Source organism: Protopterus annectens, chromosome 16.part0, assembly GCF_019279795.1.
Source record: "Protopterus annectens isolate FY-2018-M chromosome 16.part0, PAN1.0, whole genome shotgun sequence".
Lineage (NCBI taxonomy): Eukaryota > Metazoa > Chordata > Ceratodontiformes > Protopteridae > Protopterus > Protopterus annectens.
In genome coordinates, this window is record NC_056750.1 from 623,737,153 (window position 1) to 623,764,761 (window position 27,609).

Here is a 27,609-nt window from a genome sequence, read left to right on the forward strand (position 1 = left end):
GCTACCACCCCATTTGCATCTGCGTATTGTAACTCTGACAGCCTCACCCTAGCTATGCCTCTGGCTTTTCCAGAGATAAAAGCTGTTACTGGAACTGTTTTGTGTTGTGAGTTATACTGCTAGTCAGCAGTTACACGTCATGAGCTGTGGAAATATTGTTTACTGAAAGCAAAGTCATAATTTGTCTACCCTAGCAACGATCTCAAAACCTATTTTTTAGTATACTGTAATGTTATTTGAACATACATGATGTATTATCATTTGCATCCCCAGCTGAAATACTCATCGAGTCCACTGTATGTAAATTTTATTTGTGCCAAAATTTAATATTTATTGCTTCCTATAATGGCATTCATTTTTTTTGATAATCACAAAGCATGAATGCTAGATACAGATACCTTTGAGAATCACATTGTACATGAAGGCTTTATGCAGTTATATTTATCTGATTCAGTGGTATCATTTCAGTGATGTTCTACTTCCATGATGATTATAGTCTGTAATTTATGTCTTCTTTAAATCCTGCTACTCTACTGCCAGAAGCCCACTTCAAACCACTGTACTGGCACTGTTCTTGCACCTATTCCTCTTTCAGTGTGTAGTTTTATATTCAAAATGGCAGCATGTCTGCAAACATATAGCTGTTTTGTTGTATGTATTCAAATGAGATTACGTTTCACTTACATCTATGAATTGCTGCACTTTGGTGAAGCACATGGGTGACATGAAGTGCAGTTAGGTGCCATTGCATACCGCCAACATGCTCTACCTGATTGTTCACACAGGATGGCTGTGCATGTATGTGCATCTCACTGTGGGGTAGCACTAGGCTAAACTGTTCATGATAAAAAAAACACATTTCCAGAGTGAATCACAAGCTACCATTTTGTCCATTGTGAAAGTGCTACCATTTTCACTGGATATTTGTAGTGAGGGCTGCCATTGCTGGTGCCCATATGAAATGCCTGCCTGATGTGCTAAGAAGGGCAAAGTCTTACTCTTTCATTTGCACAGCCATTGTCTGAGTCCATTTATAATGTTGGTTGGCTGATGTGACCTGGCCATGTTACTAACTGAGGCTATTGGCATCCCCAGGACCAATAAGCAATACAGATACTGATATGATGACTTACGGTGCTGAGGGGATCACTGGCAGGGGAAAAGAGAGGTGAAGCAGGAATGCCCTGAATGGCATAACAACAGTTTTTTTATTGTTAATGGTATTCAACTGTGAAACTTTTTTTTACTGTCATTCAGAGCACTGACCTTAATAAAGACTATATTCTCTGTCAGACACCATGATATATCAGCTGGGCTTTTGTTAAGGACTGCATCTATACTGCATCTGTTGCTTGTCAGCATGTCATGACACTGCTGCATATTGTGGGGTAATGCATAACTGTTTAATTGTCAGACCATGCACACCATGGCATGCCTCTGCCTCCTTGCAATTACATCTCAGATTGTGGTTTCTTTATGAAGCTTTGTGCACATTGCCCTGTTTCTGTTATCTTACACTTACAAGTAGGACTACATGTTAATTGTGAGTCTGCAGGTACCATGTCAAGCTTTTGCTGGCTTGCAGGTACATGTGGGAATGTGGCTTAGTTGTGAGGCTGTGGGTACCTTTCCATGTATCTTCTGTCTTGTACATACATGCCTGGTGCAGCCTAGCCATCACTGCAGCAAAGGATAATGGATTCAGTTGACAGGGCAATGGCTCTCTAGATAGCTGCTACTTTGCCCTTGCAGGAGTGAGTTACAGATTCACTATCTCTGAGCTCTTGCCATTGGGCCATCAGAGGAGTGTGCAACTAGCCATCCAGACCCATTACAGCCATCTGATTGATCCCACTGAAACCCCTTGTGGTCAGTTTATTGCTACCATGCTGTCCATACCCAAACTTCTCCTCAGCCAGGTGTACTCAATCCTGTGTTTCCACAATCGATACCTTGTAAGTTGTCTGCTTCTCACCATTATCTTTTGACCATTCCCTGTCTCTCTCTACCCTTTGCTTCCCCTCCTAGTGTGTGCAACATCAACCTGTTTGTCTGTGTTGCTTTGTGTTTGTTTGCCACAGATGATTACCCATCCCCACCTTTTAACCCATTTGCCTATAATCCTTTCCATCATCCATTCTCTCTATCCCCATAACAAAATGCACCTAGTCGCCCCGCCTGCATTTCCTTTATGTTTACACTTTTTGTACCTCTGCTTGCTATGTTCTTCCATTTTCCTGCTGTCTATACATCTCTTTCCTCCCCATCATGGAATCAGTAGGTGCTAACTGAACACCAGACAGCAGGTGTTAATACTGTGCTATAATTTATTAGCATACAGCATTTGCTAAGTTCCTGCTGTTCCATGTACTTTCTAAGGCTACCTGCTACCTTCCAATTTCATAAGATTAACACTCTCTCCTGCTCTACAATAGACTGGTTGTTTGCTTCACTGTGAATGATTTGTAGCTTTTTAACATTGGTCCATGTTCCAATCCAGAGCACAGTAATCTGCTCAGATGCACACAATGTCACCATTTGAATATTCATGGATACTTTTCACTGTAGTATATCACCACCATGTGGCATAATTCTTGCAGTAGAACCCAGCACATCTATATTGATCACAACCACAGTATAAATACTAGGCTATAGGAAAAAGAAAACATAATCTGAAGCATAGGTCAGTAACCATTATGTGAGACTGTACATAAATTGTAAATGGTACAACAGCAAAATAATGACATGCATTGTGTCAAATGAGCTGTCATAGTCAAACATGTTTTTGAGTACAGAAAATGTGAATACTGTGTAAGCTAAATGCAGAGTCAAGGGATTCAAATGATCTCTGTAGCAGAATGTAACTGTGCCAGAACCATTTCCGGGAAGTGTGGACAAATAAATTATGGATAAATGGTAATACTGTATTTATACCAGAGAGTGGATCAGAAAGCCATATGATAGATGAATCTATATTCAAATTGTTACCTCTAATTTGCAAACAGAAATAATTTGCATGTTTGTTGCTGTGAAATTTTGTATAAAAGTTAAAGCTATAGAGACTGATCTCAAAGTTCAAGTTCAAAAGTAACTTTATTGTCATTGAGACTATACACAATGCACAGCTGAACAAAATTCCATTTCTCCAAGCACATGTACAAATCAGAAAACCACATCAACACAGAAACAAAAACACATACACAAACATCAGTGGCAACAGTTACAAGTGAAAGCACAAAAAGCACAAAGCTCCATCAACTGCGATCTCCAACAGTCCAGTACATCAACATTGCTGCCAACTCCCTCTCCAACACCAGCATATCTTAAGTCCAAACTGGTCCCAATCTGCATCACAGACCGACGTATGATACAAGCAGAAGCCTGGCAGACAAAATTCAGGCATCTGCTACTGTATTTGGAGCAGCCGCCACTACCCGACGGCCTGAATGTCTACAGCCAACAGACCAACTATCCACACTGCCACTGTCATCACTCCACCGCAGACATCATCAGCAGCCTACAATCAAACCCAGATCTCTCAGACCAACAACAAATCTGGTCCCATAAATCAAACCTAGCACCAAAGTCTGGTCACCACTTTCTGTCTTCCGCACTATGCACTCATAAACTTCACCACTGAAGCCCAAAGCTTCCTTTTTTTGTTGTATTGAGTTCAGCGACATCATAAACTAAACATGACATGACAGCACGGATATCACAGCACTCGCCAGGTCAAATAGATCACTTGGGGACCTACAAACATTTTGCAAAAAAAAAAAGAAAAATCAACATAAAAAACACAAAAGTACACTGCGAGCCGGAGAGGCCGCTGCCATAACAGGCGCACCATCTTTTTTATCTGATCTGGTTAAGCTGTGTGTATAAAAATAAGGCATACAAGTTTTTATCTAAGTTGTTGCTTTGCAAACTCACTTAAAGCAACTACATATACTGGACAAAGATACCTGTGTAGGTTTTTGAATGATTAAAAGAATACAGGTTGTTTAACTAGAACATTTTGTCAGAGAAGCTGTCTACAGTCAAAATGCCAAATGTATGGCTAATGGAAAAGTGCAAACAACTTCTGTGATGCAGTTTGATGAGAATGTGCAAGAAGGCTGCTCAGAGATTCACATAAAGATTATTACAAATACCTGGATAGTGTTAATGCAAAACCCATGCAGGTATTGTGTCTGTAAGCTACACTACTATAGCTAGGGCAGGGAATGGGGGTGACTGCCCTGGGTGCAAGCATTTAGATGACACAATGTGCACTTCAAAAGATTTACTGATAAGGCATGAGTGTAGTAACAGTATTTATTTAAATACCCCCCGCCCCAGCTTATATTGCAACTGTTAAAATAAATTCCTTTGACGTTACTAACTGCAGCATGGAGCTAATAGAAGTTCATTACTTAGTGGTCTGAGATTCTGGGAGTTCTTTTGGACCACAGCTTGCATGAGGACTTTACTTTTTGGTCCCCATTTAGGGTGGACGGTGCACCAATTGGGAAACTGCCTAAAAGCAGTGTTTCAGAATTCTATAGATAAATTACTTACTGTCATGAGAAAGTGCCGAAGAAATTAGTCTGCAGTGATTGCGTCATTGCACTAATGTCATGGAGAGCTATTAAGATTTATTTGAGGTTGTAGGATTCTTGAAGATAGGGTCTTATATCAAATTAACATCAGAAGTAGTCCTAATAATACATGCTCCATGCAGATTATATACCTTACGTATGAGAATTGTATTTGGTTGAATAGTGAGTGACTCCAGTAGGTCTAAGTATGAGCTATGGATTTCATGGGACATGGAGGGTGACCTGTAGCTTGCTAGGATATGATATGGGACTTTGCCCATGGTAATCTGGATGTGAAGGAACTCCAGTGAGTTATCCTGTTTAACCAACCTGGATGGATGCTTGTTACTGATGAAGATCGAGTCCCAGCCTGTGCATTTGCTGGTCTAAATGTGTGGAAGGCACTGAAGCCCTGCACTGCTGTGGCTCTAAAGCATGTCTTGGTAACTACACAGAAATCTGTAACCCACAGGGTGAGAGAGCTTGAATGGAGGGGGAGCTTCTTGTTTAGACTCCTGGCATTGACAAGTAACATCTTTAGATTTCCTTGGGTAGATTTTGCTATGTTGGAAGTTTCGTCAGTTTGGTATTGCCTAAAAAGGCTTAGTTGGGAGGACAATATTTTAGTCAATATTTGAAAGCCTAGAGGGGACAGATGAAGACAAACCTTTGCAAAGCAATGTCCTCTCATGCTGGCAAGTACTGTATTTCCCTAAAATGACACCAGAAACTAAGCCCGTTATTAAACTCAGTCATCTTCTGTTCATACTGTGCATCATCTTTTGGTGAAGGTAGAATGCTGCTCAATGCTAGGCGTGTACCAGCCTTTGACATATCTGTTCATACTGTGTATCATCTTTGGTGAAGGTAGAATGCTACTCAATGCTAGGCGTGTACCAGCCTTTGACATATCTGTTCATACTGTGCATCATCTTTGGTGAAGGTAGAATGCTGCTCGAGGCTAGGCATGCACCAGCCTTTGACATATCTGTTCATACTGTGCATCATCTTTGGTGAAGGTAGAATGCTACTCAATGCTAGGCGTGTACCAGCCTTTGACATATCTGTTCATACTGTGCATCATCTTTGGTGAAGGTAGAATGCTGCTCAATGCTAGGCGTGTACCAGCCTTTGACATATCTGTTCATACTGTGCGTCATCTTTGGTGAAGGTAGAATGCTGCTCAATGCTAGGCATGTACCAGTCTTTGACATATCTGTTCATACTGTGCATCATCTTTGGTGAAGGTAGAATGCTGCTCGAGGCTAGGCATGTACCAGCCTTTGACATATCTGTTCATACTGTGCATCATCTTTTGGTGAAGGTAGAATGCTGCTCAATGCTAGGCATGTATCAGCCTTTGACATATCTGTTCATACTGTGCATCATCTTTGGTGAAGGTAGAATACTGCTCAATGCTAGGCATGTACCAGTCTTTGACATATAGTCCAAAAGCTCCATAATCTTTCTCCCTTTTCATATAGTCTAGGGAGGTATGCCTCAGGTCAATTGCACCTATATGGAACTATGACTAAATCATACTGATACCTGTGATGCAATAACTTGAATGCATGCAAAACATGGTGGATCCTAGCCACTGACAGACAACTGACCATTATTTTCTCCTGTTTTACCCTGGTGAGTGGGACATCAGTATGTCATACAATGGAGTCCCTTATGGCTAGAGTCCTGGGTAGTGTACTGGCTTGCCTTATGGGCTTGGTAGTTAAGGATCTACTGGGTGTGTAGGTGGGACTATATGTACAGTGCTATTTGTTGCTACTATTAAGTGTTTTTGAGTTTGCTGAGGATAAGTTTTGCAGGTGGAATGTCTTGGAGGAGTTTAGGGTTTGGGAAGATTGCATTTAAGTACTTTTAAGTGTGTGGTGTGTACTATGTGTAAGATTGCATTTAAGTGCCTCAGTATAAGTACTTCTATGTGTGTGTGATGTATACTATGTGTGGTGAGCATAGCATGTATGTTTCTGACAACCAGATTATATAAAACATTAGATAATTTTTACATTGTTTCAAGAAACCCATATCCACCACACTGGCTGTGGGGAAACTCGGAAAGTGCATATCCATGATGTAATGTCCTTTACTAGGTGAACTACAAGGGTGTGGTGTATGAGGGGATTAACAGTGGGCTGAATAAGGGGTGCTTTTGTGACGAGAGACTAGATTAGTTTATATAATGCTAAATTCAAGAGGCAGTGTTCTTAAATAATCAAACAAGCTGAGCTATCCTACCCAATGTGTAAATGAGTTGTCCTGCACACACCAAGTTACTGGTAAAGTTTCCGAGCTAGTTTTCTAGATGTTTATGCCTATGCAGGGCACTCCTAACTGCCCTTGTGTGATGAGCAGTGGTATGCAAACATGCTAAATTTATACAGGCATTTAAAACACAGGAAACTGTCTTCTAAGCCCTGTGGCCAATAAAACAAATACAATTACAGCTTTATTATGTTGGCCAACTCAAATAGACCATACTGTTGCCTACTGCCACTAAATATAATATTCCAGTCCTCTTAATGTAAAAACATAAAAAGATTGCTTGAGAGTGCATGCTACCAAAAAAACATTTGATGAAGTCTCTGTTATATTCTGACGAAAGCGCTCAATGTACTGTGTTTTTTAATAAATACCGTGACTTAATTTGAGGGCAGCTCCAATTTATTTTCCACTATTTGAACTTTTTGAGCAAAAAACAACTTTAACAAACTAGCTAGACAAGGCATTTTCAAGCCAATCAGAGAACAGCATAGCAGTTTGAGCAAATGCAGTAATTTCATTCTTAAGTGCAGATAAATGCAGAAATAGAACAAGAAATCAACAGTTGATCAGTTCAATAGCTCTTGGAAGTGTGATATTTAAATGTAAGTACTTAGGTTTTGCCTGGATGATGTGAAATGCAATGAAATCACAACAGAGGCACAGGTGAAGACACCAAGCATTGCTGTGCTCTGTGGGAATGAACCAAAAACCTCAAAAATGTGCCAGATTTATACAGGCACTTAAAACACAGAAAACTGTGTAGAATCCCTTTAGCAAGGCCAAAAGTGCAGGAATTGGAATTGGGTGAAAAGGGGTTGGGAGGGTGGCCTAATGGTTAAGATGTTTGCCTTACAAACACAAGGTGCAGGGTTTGAGTCTTGCAAGGGATAATTGGCTAGGCTTAAAATGGCTCGCAAGGGCAGTTAGCATAGTACTAATCTATGAACCTATGAATACTACAATTAAGTACCAACAACAAATACAATGCAACAAATTACACAATAACACTGCCAGTAAAGCTTCTCAAAAGTGCAGTTCTCAGCAAACCGAACAATATCAGGGCACTTTAAAATAATTTAAAGTGCCAAAATCTGAAGATAAAGTAAAACAGTAGCACTCTAATAAGGTACATGAAGTGCAAAACAGTAAAATATTTTTTTTTTATCTGCAACGATGGCACAGGATTAATTTAGGATCCTCACAGAATGTGGCAAGGATGCCAACCAGTGAAAATGACAGTTTGCAGTGAGGAGGTTAACTGAAGAGTAATACTGGTTTGCTATGCTGACTCTCAGTATTAAAGATCTATGTAAAACAATGGGCAGGAGAAGTACTTAATTAGCTTACATAAATGACAATAGCAATCAAGGTGGAAGGAGGAAAGAATTTTAGTAGTCGGATTACCATAAGGGTGGATGCCAGAGACACTTGAGCTGCTGTAAGTAGCCAGAGAAATCCAGACAAAACAGCTTGTAGTCCACAGTATTTAAGGTCTGCATGTGAGTCAAAATTACAAGGAAAAATATTTTGGCCAAGTGCAATACAGAATTAATTCAGAAAGTTCAGGATAGCAATCCAATCTGTAAAACAGATCTGTACAAGCTAGATAAAACTAGATCCTAGAGCTTGTATAACACAACCAAGCTGCCACTAAAGCTGTTTTAAATGCTCAGGTGTCTCCTTTTAACAAAACTATCTCCACTAAAGAACAGAACAGATAACTTAAAGAAAGTAAGAAGAGGTAGTTGCCATAATTTCCACTGCAATATTCTTATCAGTGATGGATGCAAACCAAGTTTTTTTGGAAAATTAAACTGGATGATGTAAACTCATAACTTGGTATGTTTCATGAATCATTGGCTACATGCAGGTCTTTCAAACTGCCTTTAAGGATGTTGACAGCACCAGAATTATTTCAGCATGCATTTGCTGACATGATTGTGGGAGTAGAAATGTTGTGAAGACTGTTCGTGACATGTAATCTGGTGTGCTACAAGGCAAGACCAGTTAATGCTAGTAGATTAATGAATTTATTGGAAAGGCTAAGACCACAAAGTAAGAAGTTAACTAAAGCCAAATTTTATTGGTGATTTGTCTTTGAAGCACATACATTACTTCCATCTATCCATATCCACGACCCCTTTTCCCATTTTTGCACATGGGGTCAGGGTGTCACTTCAACAGTGACAATCATCTAGAGCCAGCAAGCTCATCTACTTTCTGCAAAGCCCTGTCATGGTAATTCATTCACACCACACTTACACACACACACACACACACACACACACACACACACACACACACACACACACACACACACACACACACACACACACACACACACACACACAATCTTTATGGACAATTTAGAGTGTCCAATCCACCTTCTGCATATCTTTGGAATGTGGGAGGAAACTGGAGTACCCAGAGGAAACCCATGCAAACACAGGGAGGACATGCAGGCTCCACACAGAAGGTACCTCAGCTGAGAATTGAACCGGGGCACCTCTCACTGTGAGGTGATAACACTATCCACTGTGCCATTATGTTATCCTACTGTGCCACTATACTTATTACAAATGTGTTACAGCCAGGAGTCATCAAAGTTTTTGCCATATAAAACATACAAACTCCTTCTGATAAACTATAACTGATGTTATCCTTGGGGCTGGTACATTTTCTGTCAAATTTCATACCACAATTGCCACAGATAACTGTACCTTTATGGAAAGTGTTAGATTATGGTGCAGAATGGAGTGAATCAGATCAAGCCAAATATTTCAAATTGCTAAAGAAACTATTAACTACTGCACCAGCAGTGAAATACTGTGATACAGCATTACCAACTACTTTGCAGATGGATGTGAATCAGATAATCTTAGGAGAGTTGTTACTGATGGAGGCCAGTTATCTTGCATATGCATCAATAGTGTTGGCAGATGCACAAGCCAGGCATATGCAGATAAAAAAATGCTTTCAATAGTGCTCGAATATCATAAGATTTGTTACCATGTCTGTGGGAAATACATCAACATAATTGGATGCTACTTCCCACCTGGCCAAAACATCCCTCCACTAGAAAACCTCCTCAGCTGGTCTACCCACCATCTCCCCCAAGAAACTATAATTTTAGGTGATTTCAATATTGACTGGCAGTCCTGTTCTTGCAACCATCCAACCCATCATTTAAACCTTCATGGCTTCACCCAACTAGTCCAGTCGCCAACCAGGATAAATAAAAACTCCAGCAAGCACACTACCCTGGATTGGATACTAGTCAATAAGAGCCCTCAGTCATATATAACAGGCTGCTTATCAGATAGCCTCAGTAATCACTCCCCAACATTCCTACTCAAAAAATACCTATACCAAGCTAAACCTGTCATCTACCATCAAATACGTAAAAAACTAAACTTTAACTCACTCACATTCATCTCATCCCTCAAAGAATGTAACTGGCATCCTCTAAAGTACCTCAGTCTTGATGACGCAGTTGAATTTCTTAATACTACCTTCCTGAGCATCCTTAATTACCATGCCCCCATAAGACTTTCCAGAAATCAAAGCACAACCCTCCCCATGGCTACAGAAAACCACTAAATCAGAAATGAAAATCAGGGATAAAGCCTGGGAGCACTGGCGCAAAATCAAAACCCCCTCAACTAGACAGAAATTCCTAGAACTACGCAATAGAGTCAAAAAGCTAATAAAACAGGACAAAATTCCAATACTACTAGTCTTCCCTGGACTCCTCCCAACACAGCCCCAAACAATTCTGGTCCTCCATAAACTCCATCCTCCACCCAGGTACAGTCAGTACCCCTCCTCCTAACATCCCTCATTCCTCAGAAAATATTGCTACCTCATTCATCACACAAGTCACACAAACCATACTATCACTAGATAAACAACACAACCCCCCTCCCCTCCAACCCTCACCTTCAACTAGTAATCTCCCCACTACCTTCTCTTTTTCTCCTGTACCTACCTCCAACATAAAAAAAACTCTTAACTAAACTTAAGCCCACCAAATTAGCAGAAGACAACCTCCCAAGTGAATACCTACAAATTGCAGCTGATGCTCTGGCCTACCCAGTATCCATCTTGATTAACCGATCTCTGTTAGAAAGTTACGTTCCCACACTTTGGAAAGTATCACATACAATTCCCCTCCACAAAGGCGGACCCTCTACAGAACTAAGCAATTACTGCCCCATAGCTATTCTCTCTCCACTCCCCAAAATACTAGAGAGATGCATACACTCTCAGGTCTCAGACTACCTCTTTACTAACAACCTCCTTTCCAATACTCAGCATGGTTTCCGACCAAACCATAGCACCACCACTGCCTTAGTCTCCTTTACTAACACTATCCTTCAGCATAAAAACAATGGCTATCTCTCCTCTGCTACTTTCCTAGACCTATCTAAAGCATTTGACATGGTCCCACACAAACAACTTATCTCTGTCCTCAATAACCTCTCCTTCTCACAATCAGTCACCAACTGGTTTCAGAGTTACCTGTCTGACTGCCAACAATCCGTTGTATGGCAGAATGACATATCTCCCCAACTACCTGTCTCCATAGGGGTTTCCCAAGGATCCATCCTTGGATCCCTACTCTTTCTCTGTTTTCACCAATAGTCTAGCCTCTGCCACCAAACATGGCACACTCATACAATACGCAGATGACTCAACCATCATCTGCTCAGCCCAGTCCTTACCCAAACTGCAAAAAGTCACACAGGAAGCCTTTTCCTCTGTTGAAACTTGGTTATCCGATGCCCAATTAATACTCAACCCAAACAAAACTAAACTACTCATCTTCCAACCCACCAAACATACTCAAAACAACTCTCACTTTAACATCACAGCAAAAGACAACACCACTATATATCCAACTGAACACACCAAATTGCTAGGAGTGGAAATAGACAATAAACTAAAATTTGACATTCACATATCCATGACCATAAAAAATGTCCACAAAAAACTAGGAGCATTATACAGAAATAAGCAACTTCTCAACAAAAAAGCAAAAATTTCAATATCAAATTCCCACCTTATCTCCACCCTACTTTATGCCTCTCCAATATATACCAACCTAAGGCAATGCGATCTAAACAAGCTAGAGACCTGCTACAACAAAATCACCAAATTCGCCACAGGGGCATCCTACCATAGTCACTACTGTCTCTCACTTGCTGAACTGGGTTAGCTTGAACTCCCTCACCTCCTTCAATGGTATCAACTCTCACTCGCCCAAAAACTAATAAACCATCCACTAAATGTCCCATCCCTCCATAATCTACTCCAACCCTATCGCACCACCAGACCACAAAAATCACTTGCAGATCACTAAAGCCAATAACTCTGCTGGTGACGCACTATTCTCTTGCACCATAGCCAAATTATGGAACTCCTTCCCACCCACAATTACCTCCGTACCATCATGCACCCACTTCAAAACTTTATTAAAAGCACACCTAAAAACATGCTGGCTATGCCCTTGCAGCTCCCACTCTAATATCACCCACCTCCTCCAACCACTACCTTTCTTTCCACTCCACTAACTACCTTGATTATAGCAAGCTCAGATGCTCATAAGCCTAGTACTTATTATACAGCAGGAACTTCTTATTGTAACATTTGTTAATGTCTGTTATGTACTTCACAGATAAAGATTTGAGTAGTCTACTGATGTACTATGTTCTTCATCTGTAAATATGTTGTAAGTAATTGCTATGTAAATTGTTAATCACTATGTAATCCAATGTAACTACTGTCTGTTTATTTTAACTGTGGAGCTTTTCTCCCCGGGCCTCCACTGAAAATGAATCTACGTCCAGTCGGACACTCCCAGTCAACAAAAATAAATAAATAAATAAATAAATAAATCAATCAAAGGAAAGTCTTACCATAATCTTTTACAGAGTATTTTCAAGGAATCATAGGTTCATAGGTGTGTACTAGACTAATGGACCTGGAGCTTTTACAAGCCAAGCCCACAGAAGTGCCCTGGCATCGTGCCACCCGACGTTAGTTCCCAGTGTCTTTATCAAGTAGAGCCACTGGAATGATCCCCGGGGTGAACCTTCTATTAGCCATTCACTCATCAGGATTTCTCTTGAGGAGGGACAGTGAGGTGCTCTGCTTGACATGTATGGGAAGTATATTCGAGAGCATGGGCAGTCGCTGGGTGAAGAACCTGTCTCTCCAGCATGTTCTGTTGATTGTGGTAAGGAGGTTGAAGTCTCTGGAGTGTGTGGTGTGGAGGGATTGGGATTTCTTCAGATGTAGCATTTCTAACAGAGCTGGGTCAGACATGGCTCTGTAAGTCAAGCAGAGATCACCTGTAAGTAGGCAATATGAGACAGAGAATAGCTGGAGTCTTTTGAATCTGCCCATGTAGGACATGCATTTAATGCCTAGGATCCTCTTCATGAGGTACTACTGTGGCCTTTTCAGCTGTTGCAGGTGTCTAGTGAGGTACATGCCAAATGGGGCATTATACTCAATGACTGGTCTAATGAGGGAAGAGTAGAGAGAAATGATGACCTCTTTCTTCCTGGATGCAAAACCCTTGGTAATGAGATGTGCCACATAGAAGGACTTTCAGACCACAGTGGCAATGTGGTGGTCGAAGGAGTGGTTGCTGTCAACCTGCATCCTCAGATCTCTTATAACACCTTCAGTGTTCAGTAGGCTCCCATCGATGTGGTAATAAGTGGGAACTGAGTTTTTACCAAAGGGGATGATGATGCATTTCCTGGTGTTACACTTAAGGCCATGGTTTCGACACCAGTCATTGGTCTCAATGAGGCCTTTCTGTAGGATGTCTGCATCACTTAGGGAGTTAATAATGGCTCCTAGCTTGGATCGTGTGTGAACTTGGTCAGCCAATGTCCCTTTGTGTTGGCCTGGACTTATGAGAAGTAGAAGCTGGAGTCCGCTACTTTCACACTGTGTGTTTTATCTGTAAGCCAATTTGCAACCCACCTAGTGATATAGGGGTTGATGCCTAGTTTGGTGAGTTTATCAATAATTCCCAAGTGAGGAATGGTATCAAAGGCCTTGGCCAGACTGAGGTAGGCTGTATGCACTCCTTACCTTCATCCACAGCCCTGGTGACTGACTCAAAGAAGTCAACCATGTTGAGCAGGCATGATCTTGCTTTCACAAAGCCAAACTGAGTGGAGTCTAGAGTTTGGAGATTTCCTATATCTTTGTTAATCAGGACCATGATGATGATGTGCTCCATAGCTTTACGTACCAGAGTTCTCAGGCTAATGGGGCAATAATTCCCAGGATCTATAGTCGCTCCCCTTTTATGGAAAGGGATGACTGTAGCAGTGCGCCATTTGGTAGGGACAAAGCCTAAGGTGAAGCTGTGACTGAACAGGGCACACAGATGTGGTGCCAGTTCGCTTTAGAGTTCATGTAGAACAGCCAGGGATATTATCCGGTCCCATGGAAGCTGTATTCTTGGCCTTGGATAATGCAGCTTTAACCTGTGCTGCAGTAATGCTGAGTGCCTGGCATTTTTCTGGTATTGTGATTGGTCCTTTGGGGGGGGGGGTAAAGTTGGCACTGAATCTGTCAGCCAGTATATTGCCAATATCTGTTGGCTCAGTATAGGAGGTACCATTGTGGAGTAACTCAGAGCAAATCTGGGTATTGCCATGGAGGTTCTTAATATAACCATAGAAGGCTTTGTGATTGTTTTTAGTGTCTGCTGCAATTCTGCTTTCATAGCTGGCTTTAGAGGATTTGATGAGGGATCTCAAGTTTTTGTTGAGGCTAATAAGGGAGTTTTCCAGTCTTGGGAATTCACTTTTTTCTGCAACAGTTTCTTCCCTCTGTTGTGGAGTTTATTAATGGCAGGGGACCACCAGACTGGCTTCCTTTTTTTGGAGGAGAGTGTCTTGGTTCTGTTGGGTATGGCTTGTTCCATGTATTTATGTACATGTTCGTACAGTGCATTGGTGTATGATTCGGCAGTCATGCAGTTATTTTCCATTGGCATGGGTGCCATGAAGTTAGCCACCTCTGTTTTTAGGAGCCCAAAGTCAGCTTTGGAGAAGTTTTCAAGGTAGTTACCTTTGTGGGGGGTGTGGGTGAGATGTGGATTTTCATGGTGATTAGTTTATAGTCGGATCTAACCAGGGAGGGATTGACTATTGGTGTAGAGCAATGGTCACCCATGTTAGTAATAACCAGGTCAAGGATGTTGCTTCCTCTAGTGGGGGTCAGAATGAGTTGGTTCAGGGCACTGGAATTGATTAATTCCAGGAAGCATTGGGCCAGTGCATTGGTGCTTGAGTAGTTTTCCCAGTTCATGGAGTGGTAGTTGAAGTCTCCTAGTATGAGAGTGTTGGGTTGGACCTTGATAGATTCCAGTGTGCTTAGGAACATGGAGTGGGAGTCTAGGGACATTTTATTTTATTTTATTTTACATTTGTTGACTGGGATAATCTGACCGGATACATGTCCATTTCAGTGGAGGCCCGGGGAGAAAAGCTCCAAAGGTATACATATACAATCATTACAATGTCATGTAGAACAGGAGTAATCACAACATAATACAAATATAAGACATTTTACAGTCTGGTTAAATTTATGGAAATATACCACATTTTATAGTAAATTTAAATTTATTCAGTCTTACAATCTTCTAAACTGGCTTAACATAGATATCTGAGTACTACTTACAGACATAGAATAGATACACCGCTATGCATAAAGATTTAGTCAGGCTTGGAGCAGGGACATATCCATTGAGATTTGAAATACTCCTTGAGAGCTATTTTAAAATGAGATAGGGTGGTATCCAAGGTAATGTTAGCAGGAAGGGAAATCCAAATATTTGCCAGCAGAGATGGCGAACAGGGAGTCACCAGCTGAGTTGGTGGATTTGATGGTTTGCACTAATAGTCTGTTAGATGACTGGAGTGATCTGGAGTTGGAGTGGGGGTAGATAATGTTTTTCAGGGCAGGTGTATTATCTGGTTGGTTAAGTGCTTTGTGATCAACGAGTTGATTATACTGAATCTGCCTGGGTAGCTCTAGCCATCCGAGATAATTTAGATTTTTACAATGATGTGTTCTATAGGGTAGACCAGTTGCAAATCTAGCTATGTTATTATAGCAGCTTCAGAATTTATTAAGATCAGATTTATTTAGGTTGGCTAGTAAAGGGGAAGCATAGCAGAGTATGGAGAGTAGATGGGAGCGGGCAATGGAGGTCCTAGCATATGGGGTAAGGAATGGCTTTATCCTATAAAATGAGCCTAGTTTTCTGTTAATGGTTTTGATTGTTTTGTTGACGTGCACATCAAACTTAAGATTGTTGTCTATAATAACTCCTAGTAGTTTTGTATGGGCATCTGGAGAGCTAATGGTACCATTATTAGCCTTAATGGAGAGAGAACGCCGTGGATCTTTGAGTGGGGGTGAAAAGTAGAAACTTTGTTTTGTTAGGATTTAGACTCAGACAGTGAGCGGCAAGCCAGTTCTCTGCTAGGTTGAAAGTACTCTGAGTTCCTGACAGCAGCTCTGTTTGTGAGGTGCCAGTGCAGATCAGCGTGAAGTCATCTGCATACTGAATGCAGATGGCTTCAGGAATTATGGCGGTCATTGATAAAAATGCGGTGGTTGGGATGGCATGGTTGGGGACCTATAGCAGGCTATGACCAGGATCACCATCTTACCCAATGTTAGTTGTACCTGAAGTATCTCAGATGCGTTATGCTGGGCTACTAGTCTGGAGATGTGCATATCCTTTATGAATATGGAGACACCAACACCTTTGGAGCTTTGGTCCATGTTTCGGGGCTGAAAGGTGTTGAACGAGTTATAGCCTGGTAGTGCAGGAGTGCTTTCTGTCACTTTATACTAGGGCTCCATTACAGCACAAATGCCGATGTTTTCCATTTTGAGGAGTGCTTTGAGCAAGTGCATTTTGAGATTTAGACTTCTAGCATTGAGCAGCATGACCCTCAGAGTGCATTTATTTATAGCTGTTGTGGTGGTAATTTGGTCTTTAGAACACCACCTAAAAAAGGCACTATAGGGGTGGCAAGAGCCTTAGCTAGTACCCAGAAACCCAGGGGTGACAGAGACAAGCCATCTCTGGCAAAGCATCGAGGTCTGTCAATCATGTCATGCCAAACAGACAGATACTGGATACCCTTAGAATGACACCAGAAACTTAGCGAATTGTTGAATCAATCATTTTTTTTTTGTACTGCGGTATCATTCTGGGTGACAGGAGGATACTGCTCAGGGCTAGGGTCATACCTGACTGGGCCACATAATCCGAGAGCTCCACCATGTAACTTTTCATGTAGTCCAGGGAGGTATATCTCAGGTCATTCACACCCATACAGACAATGACAGAGTCATACTTGTACTTGTTGTGGAGTCACCTGAGTGCATGTGTTATGTGTCATATTCTGGCACCTGATAGACAGCTGACTGTTACCTTCTCCTTATTCAACCTAGCGAGTGGTGCATCTGTGTGCCTCACTATTAAGTCACCTATGATTAGTGTATTGGGCAAGGTGATTAGCCTTAGGGGCTTAGGTTGAGGGGCACACTGTGGAGGTGTGCTATGTGTCCTGTGGTTTGTGCTGTGTTGTGGTGGTCAAATGTGTTTTTGTCTTGGAGGTCTCTGCTGTTTGGGTAAATTTCTGCTGAGATAAAAAAATGACCAAACACAGTCACGGACCTCCAGAACACCAATTTTATTGCAAACTTAGTGCTTCAGCACCAGGCCTTCCAAGAGTTTAAAATACAAAGTTTTCACTTCCCCTTAAATACCCTATACATCTTAGCAATTAAGCAATTATCCAATTATTCAAATTACATATTTCCAATCACATTTCTTATTTAATTCAAAGGGTTCCAAAGTGTTATACTTTAAAATAAAAAAGTTTCCTTTTTTAACAGCTTATTCTTCACGTTGACACATTCCCCTAAAGATACTTTAACGTTTTCTAAAATGTATCCTTTTAAATTTTTGGGATCAGCATTATGTATTAGCTTGAAGTTATGGGAAAGAGTACTAGAAGCTAGGTTAAGAAGGGAGGTGATGATTAGTGATCAGCAGTATGGTTTCATGCCAGGAAAGAGCACTACAGATGCAATGTTTACTCTGAGAGTGTTATTGGAGAAATACAGAGAAGGTCAGAAGGAGTTGCATTGTGTCTTTATAGACTTGGAAAAAGCATATGACAGGGTGCCTAGAGAAGAGTTGTGGTATTGTAAGGAAGTCGGGAGTGGCAGAGAAGTATGTAAGAGTGGTACAGGATATGTACAAGGGTAGTGTGACAGTGGTGAGGACTGCAGTGGGAGTGACAGATCCGTTTAAGGTGGAGGTGGGATTACATCAAGGATCAGCTATGAGTCCTTTCTTATTTGCAGTGATGATGGACAGGTTTACAGATGAGATCAGACAGGAGGCCCTGTGGACTATGATGTTTGCAGATGACATTGTGATCTGTAGTGAGAGTAGGAATCAGGTTGAGGAGACTCTGGAGAGGTGGAGATATGCTCTAGAGAGCAGAAGAATGAAGGTCAGCAGTGCTAAGACAGAATATATGTGTGTAAATGAGAGGGAGGGTAGAGGAATAGTGAGGATGCAGGGAGTAGAGTTGGTAAAGGTGGACAAGTTTAAGTACTTGGGATCAACAGTTCAGAGTAATGGTGAATGTGGAAGTGAGGTGAAGAAGAGAGTACAGGCAAGGTGGAATGGGTGGAGAAGAGTGTCAGGAGTGATTTGTGACAGACGGGTACCAGTAAGAGTGAAAAGGAAGGTCTACAAGAGGGTAGTGAGACCAGCTATGTTATATGGGTTGGAGACAGTGGCATTGACAAAGAGGCAGGAGTCAGAGCTGGATGTGACAGAGTTAAAGATGTTAAGATTTGCACTCAGTGTGACTAGGATGGATAGGATTAGGAATCAGTATATTAGAGGCTCAGCTCATGTTGGACAGTTTGGAGACAAAGCAAGAGAGACAAGATTGCGTTGGTTTGGACATGTGCTGAGGAGGGATGATGGGTATATTGGGAAAAAGATGCTAAGGATGGAGCTGCCAGGTAAGAGGAAAAGAGGAAGGCCTAAGAGAAGGTTTATGGACGTGGTGAGAGAGGACATGCAGGCGGTTGGTGTGACAGAGCAAGATGCAGAGGATAGGAAGAAATGGAAAGAGATGATACTCTGTGGCGACCCCTAACGGGAAAAGCCGAAAGATGATGATGAGCATTATGTACCCACCCAAAGTGACTACCTAATGACTTTCCAACTTTTTATTCTTGATGTCACAAATATGTTTTTGAAGGAGAGTTTTAAAAGGTCTACCTGTCTCACCTATATAATACAAATTACAACTTCATTTCAAAGCATAAATCACCCCCTCAGTATTACATGTATACACATCTTTAGAAAAAAAAATCTGTTATTTATTTTTGTCGTGTCTTTCGGCTTTTCCCGGTTAGGGGTCGCCTCAGTGGAACTCCGGTCCGCTAATGATTGGCAGTATTTTTTTACATGCCGAGTTGCCAGCCCTGATGCACAACCTTCAACAAAGGTACGCCCATTCACGCATGCCTCCACACAGAAGACACTCTAGCTGAGAATTGAACAGGACAACGTCTTACTGTGAGGTGACAATGCTACCGCAGCACCACCACCGCAGCTTAATTCTAGGAAACGTGTTCAGTATATATTTACAAATACAACATTTATTATGTATTAAAGTGCCTATATTCTTATTACCTATCCCAGCATTCATAGTGACATCTGGTGACAAAAAGCGGTTATGTATTATCAGGTCTGCTAAATTTCTACTTCTTTTATAAGAAATACAAACATGTTTTTGCAGCAAATCCTTCAAATTCTTATCTTTTGTTAACATGGGCCAATATTTTTTAACTACTTTTACTATATTTTCAGTTAAATATTAAAAGTAGTAATACCTCTCTACCATCTTTCTTATTCTTATTGATATGGCTATAGTTCTGTTCCTTTTTCCTCTTTACCTTAGCCCCACAAATTTCGACTCTATTCTCTATTAGTATTAGTTCTACCATACCTCTCATTTAATACTTTTTCTTTACTTAGTCTTACCATATTGGAATTATATCCTCTTTCCACAAACATAGTTTCTGTCAGTATTAATTCTTTTTCACAAATGCTATTCGAACTACATAATTTATTTATCCTTAAAAACTCATTATATGACATTACCAATATCAAATACTGAGAATGGCAGTTGGTACCAAAAAGGAAAGAATTACTATGCTCAAATTTTCTGTGGATCATGGTACTAAGGCCATTAATCTCAATATCCAAAAACGTAATTTTCCTTCCCCATTTGTATGCCATCAAATTTAAAACCAAAAGTATTGATTTGTAAATCATTCACAAACAATTCTGTTCCTTCTTTATTGTCCTTACATAAAAAAATAAGATCATCAATAAATCTAAAATACTGGACTACCTGAGTTTTATATATACATATATATATATATATATATATATATTCTCTTACAAATTTTGCCATTACCACATCTGCATACATGGGGGCAAAGGCTGCCCCATTGCTGTGCCCTGTAGTTGGTGGTATACATTATTATTAAATACAAAGTAATTATTTTTTAGACAAAAGTCCACTAATTCTATCATAAAATGAGCTAAGGGTGAGTCTCTCAAAAAGTACAAAAGTGCTTGTATTCCATCAATGTGTCTTATATTTATGTACAAGCTTTTAACATCTAGATATAACCAGTACATATTTTCATCCCAAACATTATCACTAATCCTTTGCAGGAAATCTTGACTATCTTTAATATAAGATGGCAGTGTTTTTACATAGGTTTTTAGATATTCGTGCAACAAAATACAAATATTTTTCAAAAAATAATTTTCCACCAACACTATTGGTCTACCACTTAAATTTTGAAGACTTTTATGTATCTTTGGCAAACAATAAAATAAAGCTATGCATGTATTATCAGTATCTAATTTCTTAATAATATCATTCTTTGTCAAAATGTAATAAATGTTCATAATTCTGGATTGCTGCATAATATTGTTCCAACTCACACTTTTCATATTTTTCATTATCATCCAGATGAACATGACACATTTTTAAATATTGCGTGTAATTCAAGATAACTATTTGATTTCCTTTATCAGAATATTTCACTACTAGCCTTCTATCTGCACACAATTCTCTGAAGGCTAACCATTGTTCTTTAGTTTAGTTGTATACATTTTCTTTATGCTGAATAAATTCAAAATACAGTTTTCCACTTCAAAATTCAAAACATAAATAAATTATGTCATTATTTAACTTACTATAAGCATTTATCCCATCTTCAAAAAAATCATTTTCATAAGAAACACATGAATAAAACGATCAATTCAATCTTTCATCAATATCCTGTGTCAAATTACCATTATTATCATCTTGCTTACTACAATAATCAATAAGATGCAATTTCCTACTTAACTGAAATTCGTTTTTAAGCACATGAGGCCTAGGCAAGGCTGTAGGAATAAATTTTAGTCCCAAGTTTAAAACAGAAATAGCCACTTCTGAAACATCAAAATCAGATAAGTTAAGCACTAGATTATTAAAAAAACAGTCATACCTTTCAGTACCATTTGGTTTTCTTGTAATTGCCCCTTGCATTATTATCAGTTCTCCATTGTCTCCAGTCATTTCTAGTTCTCTTCTTTCGCTGGAATCTAACGTTATTCCATTTCCAAAAGTGATTGGAAAATTCAGCTGGATTTTGTGCTGCTGGCAATGGTGGATAATCCTCTTCTTCATTTTTCCCTTCTGTAGTAGCGTCAGTCTCCTCCGAAGTTGTAAAAGAAACTGCAGCTAAAGCAAAGTGTTTTTATTAACTTTGCCACTTCCACATGATGTTGCTGACCTATTGTTTTTCTCTTTCAACAGAAACGCTTTATCATTATTGTAGTCCTTAGTGTCTATTTATTTGATTGGTCTTCTGCTCTACTACCTCACGTTCAAGTCTGGACAATTTATTCTGGATTTCCTTCATTAAATCATCCATTTTAGGGACAATAACATATTTTTGTAGATTTGCACTCACCAACATAATTTCTTCTTTTAATTTGCATTTATTAAGAATGCCTCTTTCTATTAATAGTTTTACCCACTCCATCGAACAATGGTCAGCTGCTGCTACCCACCTACATTTAAACTGTTCATCTTTGTCAGCTGGATCAAAAGGTGTGGTGGGTGTTTTGAACACCCTAAGCCCTCGGGGGTCTATATTAAGTTCCACATACCTTTTAAGACACAAAATGTTCAGGTGGGTATTTATTTCCTTCCACAGCAAGCCGTCCAATTTCTCGTGCAATTCACATACCTCACTAGACCACATATTCACCACTGTAGAGCCAACAGCCTGAAAGGGATTGACAACCCAACGGTTCTGCTCTCCTTCATAATAATCCCATACATTAGTGGCTGCATTAATGGAAGTATTATGAAAAACCTCTGAGGATTTTGAAGCTCTTTTACCAAACTAGAATACATATTGCGCCATTATAAATTGTGAACTTTCAACACCATCTTCTCTGAATAATCGAGGAACATTGTCCATTGAGTCTGTGGCCATATCTAAGAAACCATAATTATTAGTAAAACTACTACAAAATAAAAAACGACCAACCACTGTCATGGACCTCCAGAACACCAATTTTATTACAAACTTAGTGCTTCAGCATCAGGCCTTCCAATTATTATTTATTATTTTTTTATTTTGTACTAGTTTTACTAGTAATTGTGGTTTCTTAAATTTCTATTGAGAGCCGCCGCGAAGGTTGGTGTGTGGTTTGTGTTTTTATGTGAGAGCTGTGATGGTGGGTGTTCTAGAAGGCTATGTGTTCCATGTGGTGTGGTGCAGGTCTTGACCTTCCCCTCTTGACCAGCTAGTTTGGTCTTGGCTGGCGAGTGCATATCTTCCAGTTTGGTGATATAAGTGCACCTCTCCCAAGTCTGAGTGTTGGGAGGTAAGAGTAGAGGGTTGTCTGTGTTCATGAGGCAGTTGATACACTGCCTCAGAATGCCCAAGTGCATCAGGTCAATAGGAGAAAGCACAGGGAACTGCCCTTTAATCATGCCAGGAGGGGCGGTCATAACTACTAAGTACTGGAGCTATTTCAGTGAAGAAAAACTAGTACTGATGGCAATTAGGTGTGCTACAATAATTGCTAAAAAAACCTGGTGAAGTGCAAAGTGATTAAGTTATTTGAAGTGCAAGAGGGAAAGAAAGAACTAGCAAGATCTAAGGGAAAAACTGAAGAGCAGACTTTCTGGCACTAGTAATAGCTTACCTTAGCTTGGCACCATTAAGTGGAACTTAAACAAGCACAAACGCGCGCAAACATGGGGCTTTTAAACCAGAAAGTTGAAAAGGATGGAAGAACTGCCCAAACGGCAAATAAACTACAATTTCTGGGCCACAAACCACTCCTCTTGTGGTAGATAGGCTAACTAGTGCTTACCACTCCCTCTGATAAGCTAAAAGGCTTCCCTAAAACACAGAAAGGCTTGGTAGGGGGCTCAGAACCTTACAAACAGTCATGGATACAGCAAATCTATATCTGGACTAGACTAGTTATAGGAAAGGTGGGAATAAGCTTAGAACTTTTTTTACACAGAAAAGCAGCTAAAACAGCAGTAAAAACATTTCAAATGCAGTGCAAGCTAGCACACTTGAGTGTGTAGCAATATTAAAGCAAACACAGTTTAAATAAATGCAATTAAATTAAAAAAAACAACTAAAAACAAGTGCAGAAAGCAGTAAATTAGGAAAACAATCAAAATGGAGGCACTTAGAGTATCAGAAAACAATGCCATAAAATATATAAATAATTCAGTCAAGCAAAAATTAAGACAGTGCAGAACTCTGAACAGTTAAAAAGTGCCAAAGAAATATATTTATCAGTTCTATATTCTTTGCATGAAGCATCAGATAGATTACAGAAGATGTTGATAATTCTTCAGAAATTATAATAGTGGACTTCAAGAGGACTCAGGAGATAGATCGACCACTGAAAATTAAGGGGATGGCAGTGGAAAGAGTCAAAAACACCAAGTTCCTGGGGGTGCACATTTCAGATGACCTATCCTGGTCGACTTATATTAGCCATACAGTGAAGGAGGCACAACAATGTCTGCATTTCCTAAGGAAACTGAGGAAGGCAAACCTGTTTCAGTCTATCCTCAAAGTCTTCTACAGGGGGACCACTGAGTGCATCCTCTCAAATAACATCATAGTTTGGTATGGTAACTGCAAAGCATCTGACCACAAGGCTCTCCTGAGGGTAGTGAGGATAGTGGAAAATGTCATTGGTACCTCATGCCAATCCATGGACGATCTGCATGAGACTCAATGTGTGGGAAGGGCTAGGAAGATAATCAATGATCCCACTCACCCTGCCCGTGGTATGTACTTCTGCCTTTCCTCAGGCAGGTGGTATCACAGCTTGCACTGCAAAACATCTAGACTGCACAGGAGCTTCTTCCCCAACCCATAAGGCTGCTGAATTTGAATGCCAGGCAAGACAGCGAATAATTAGATCAATGTGTCACTTGCTGTGAATTATCAGATGTAGTAATCACTCTGGCAAATTGCTTCAATAACTGCCACAGTTAGACTGATTTCTTATGCTATTACTTCCTGAATGTGCAATAGTCAGTAGTGAGTCACCACTCCATACATGTGCACTATGAACATCAGACTATATCACACTACAAGTGATGAAGTGCAATATTCTAAGCAATCACAATGTGAAGTCATAGTCTTGCAATACCTACTAGAATAATACTGTCTAATGTCTTCCTGTCCAATTGTGGTAATTTATTGTGTTGTTAATATTTTAATTATTACTGTATGTGCATTAGTCTTACTATCATTCAAACTATGTGTTCATTGTTATGTCTTGCACGGGGACCAAAGCAACGTCATTTAGTTCAGTTTGCACTGCTGTATATATCCAATTGACAATAAACTTTACTTTGACTTTGAGAAATATGACTTGGAGGTGTGGTACAAACCAAGAAAGCTAATGTATATTTCAGAACTTTTAAGTACAGTATATCTTAGAGAATGTAAGGAAAATATATTGAAAGAAGGCTTGGAAGTGTTAAGGGTCTGACTTAGATGGTATTTACTGCTAAGAAGCTATAAGAATTACTAACTGCTACAAGACAGAATTCAGAAACATTTACATGAAGTCATTTTAACAGGATGGTCAGATTGTGTGATGCAAGCTCATCCACTAATCAAGGCGCGCAGTGCATTTAGAGATGCATTATACTCTGTACAAGGTAATTTTGTTCAAAGGTGATGAGTTTATTGTTCCTACTCAGTTAAGAAACTAGATGATATGTTTGAGTGTAAAGAGACATCTTGTCATAAATTACCTTATTGGTCCCACATTCTGTCCAGTCTAGTAATGGAATAATCAGACGAGCACAACTGGCAAGTTTCCCTGGGCTTGTATGGCAGGACAATACTCGACATACATCCTAGATGGGAAAAGATGCAAAGGGTTATCAGAGACATAAGTCATCACTTTTTTTTTTTACATTAAGATGCATTCATATGTGAGGTCTGTGTAAAATATATTTAGTTTTTAAATTTGTTTTTCATGTAGGTCTGATACAAGGATTATTTTCAGTCACAACCTGGACTAAAGGTAAGAACAAGTTCATTATAAAGCAAATGAATGGTATATATGCAAGGAAGAAAATAGTGCCACAATTTCTAGGTGACAGTTTACATAAGACATTGTTTATAAAGCTTCCATTTTACAGATTATATAGATGGTGACTAATGAACAGATTATATAAATTTCAACTATGTATCACATTAGATAAGTCACAGTTAACAAAAATTTCCAGTTCCATATACAAGTGTGTGTGTGTGTATGTGCATGCATTTCAGATCTATCTACCTATCTATCTATCTATCTATCTATCTATCTATCTATCTATCTATCTATCTGTCTGTCTGTCTATCTATCTATCTATCTATCTATCTATCTATCTATCTATCTATCTATCTATCTATCTATCTGTCTGTCTATCTATCTATCTATCTATCTATCTAGCTATCTCTTTCTCTGTCTATTGAAGACCAGAATATTGCCAATCAGAATTCTGTGAAAATCTCACTCATAAACTAAAATGGTGCATACCACACAATACCAAACTCCTGAACTTGCCCCCCTCCAGGATCAATGGTAACTCCTGTTCATGGATCTGCTGGGGTATGAACATTCAATATTTGTTGTTTTTTTTTTTTCATTTTTGTATCTACCAACATTTTAGCTTATTGGTGTAATTATCTTAGGAGTGATCAACTATATTTTGGCCCTCAGAAAACAGATGGTAAACCTATATATTATACATGGATCAATATTATTTAATAAATGTCCAGTTACATCAAAAACTGAAACCACCAAACACAAAACAAAGAACTGAAAGGATTCCATGGAATGCATCAGACCCACAAAACTATAAGTAAACAAAACAGTTTTTGCAGAAGGAGATACCCCTTAGCACCCCTCACATTCATGCAACTATAGACATGCAAACTCAGAGATCATACTACAATGAGAAAAAGAACAAATTATCTTACCTCACTGTCTATAAGACAAAGCTACCAAACTATTCAAAAATGCACAAAGGCACAAAAAGAGAACATGCAAACTTCACATAGACAGTAAATAGAAGTCAGGACTGAGCACACACACCTTAAAAGTGCAAGGCAAAAATCCTACCACTGAATCAAACAGAAAAAAAACACACCATGCCAAATCTTAACAGTATAAGTGAACAAAACACATCCATTCATTTACACTGATAAAGTGTTGTGAGCCACAGTTTTCAGATATCTTGCAGTAACTGAAGAATTTAACATGAATGAAATGCTGAATTAACCCAGTGACTCATTATACATTATCACCATTTATCTATCTATGCATCTATATATCTATGTATGTATCTATATCAGATACACACATACACTCAGTAAAACATCTGTCATGGGTACATCTAATATCAAAATCTTTCTTTTCTGATCTATGACCGCCACACATATCTAGCAAGTGTCCAGCTTTTCCCAGAATGTCCAGATTTTTGCCTTGCATTTTTGATCTGTTCCTCATACAATTTGTGTTTTTCTGGCAAATCACTGAGGATTGAAGTCACTAAATAACAAGATACAGTTGAGTTTTAGACTTCATATCTTTCAGAAAATGCATGCTAACATGAATACTGTTATTATAGCAAGTTTATAACAGCAATATTTAAAATCTGTTCTTATTTTTGGGGTTGTGCCCACATTTCTTGTGTTAAGAGATTGAGAGGTATGCCTTCATATGACCAAAGCAACAAGGTTAGGTCTTGCAGTGATAAACCATGGCACTTGAAAGAGTCAGAGGAAAGGGAGTAACATCTTAAAAGATGTTTTTTCTTAGAAAGGATCATTGGTATTCTTGTGTTAGTAGCATTGTTTAGATTGTTTAGAGCATTTCACACTTAGCTAATCGAAGGAAGGACACTGAGCAAACTCGGATCTATAATGCATAACATTAAGTATCCAGTTTTTTTTGCTTATTTTGTTCGAGTTATTTATAGCACTTTATGTACTGTATATTTTTCTAGCTAGTTTCATTGTGTGTGAGGTATTAACTGGA

General features: G+C 39.5%; 1 protein-coding gene across 1 annotated transcript in view; it reads right to left on the bottom strand.

Moving 5' to 3' along the window:
* The window catches only part of ADAMTS13 (ADAM metallopeptidase with thrombospondin type 1 motif 13), a 1,149,238-nt gene that overhangs the window by 651,960 nt on the left and 469,669 nt on the right, over positions 1–27,609 (bottom strand). Inside the window, exon 11 of the mRNA XM_044058222.1 lies at positions 25,331–25,435. Within this exon, the coding sequence (XP_043914157.1) occupies positions 25,331–25,435 (105 nt within the window). The remainder of the gene's footprint in view (positions 1–25,330; positions 25,436–27,609) is intronic.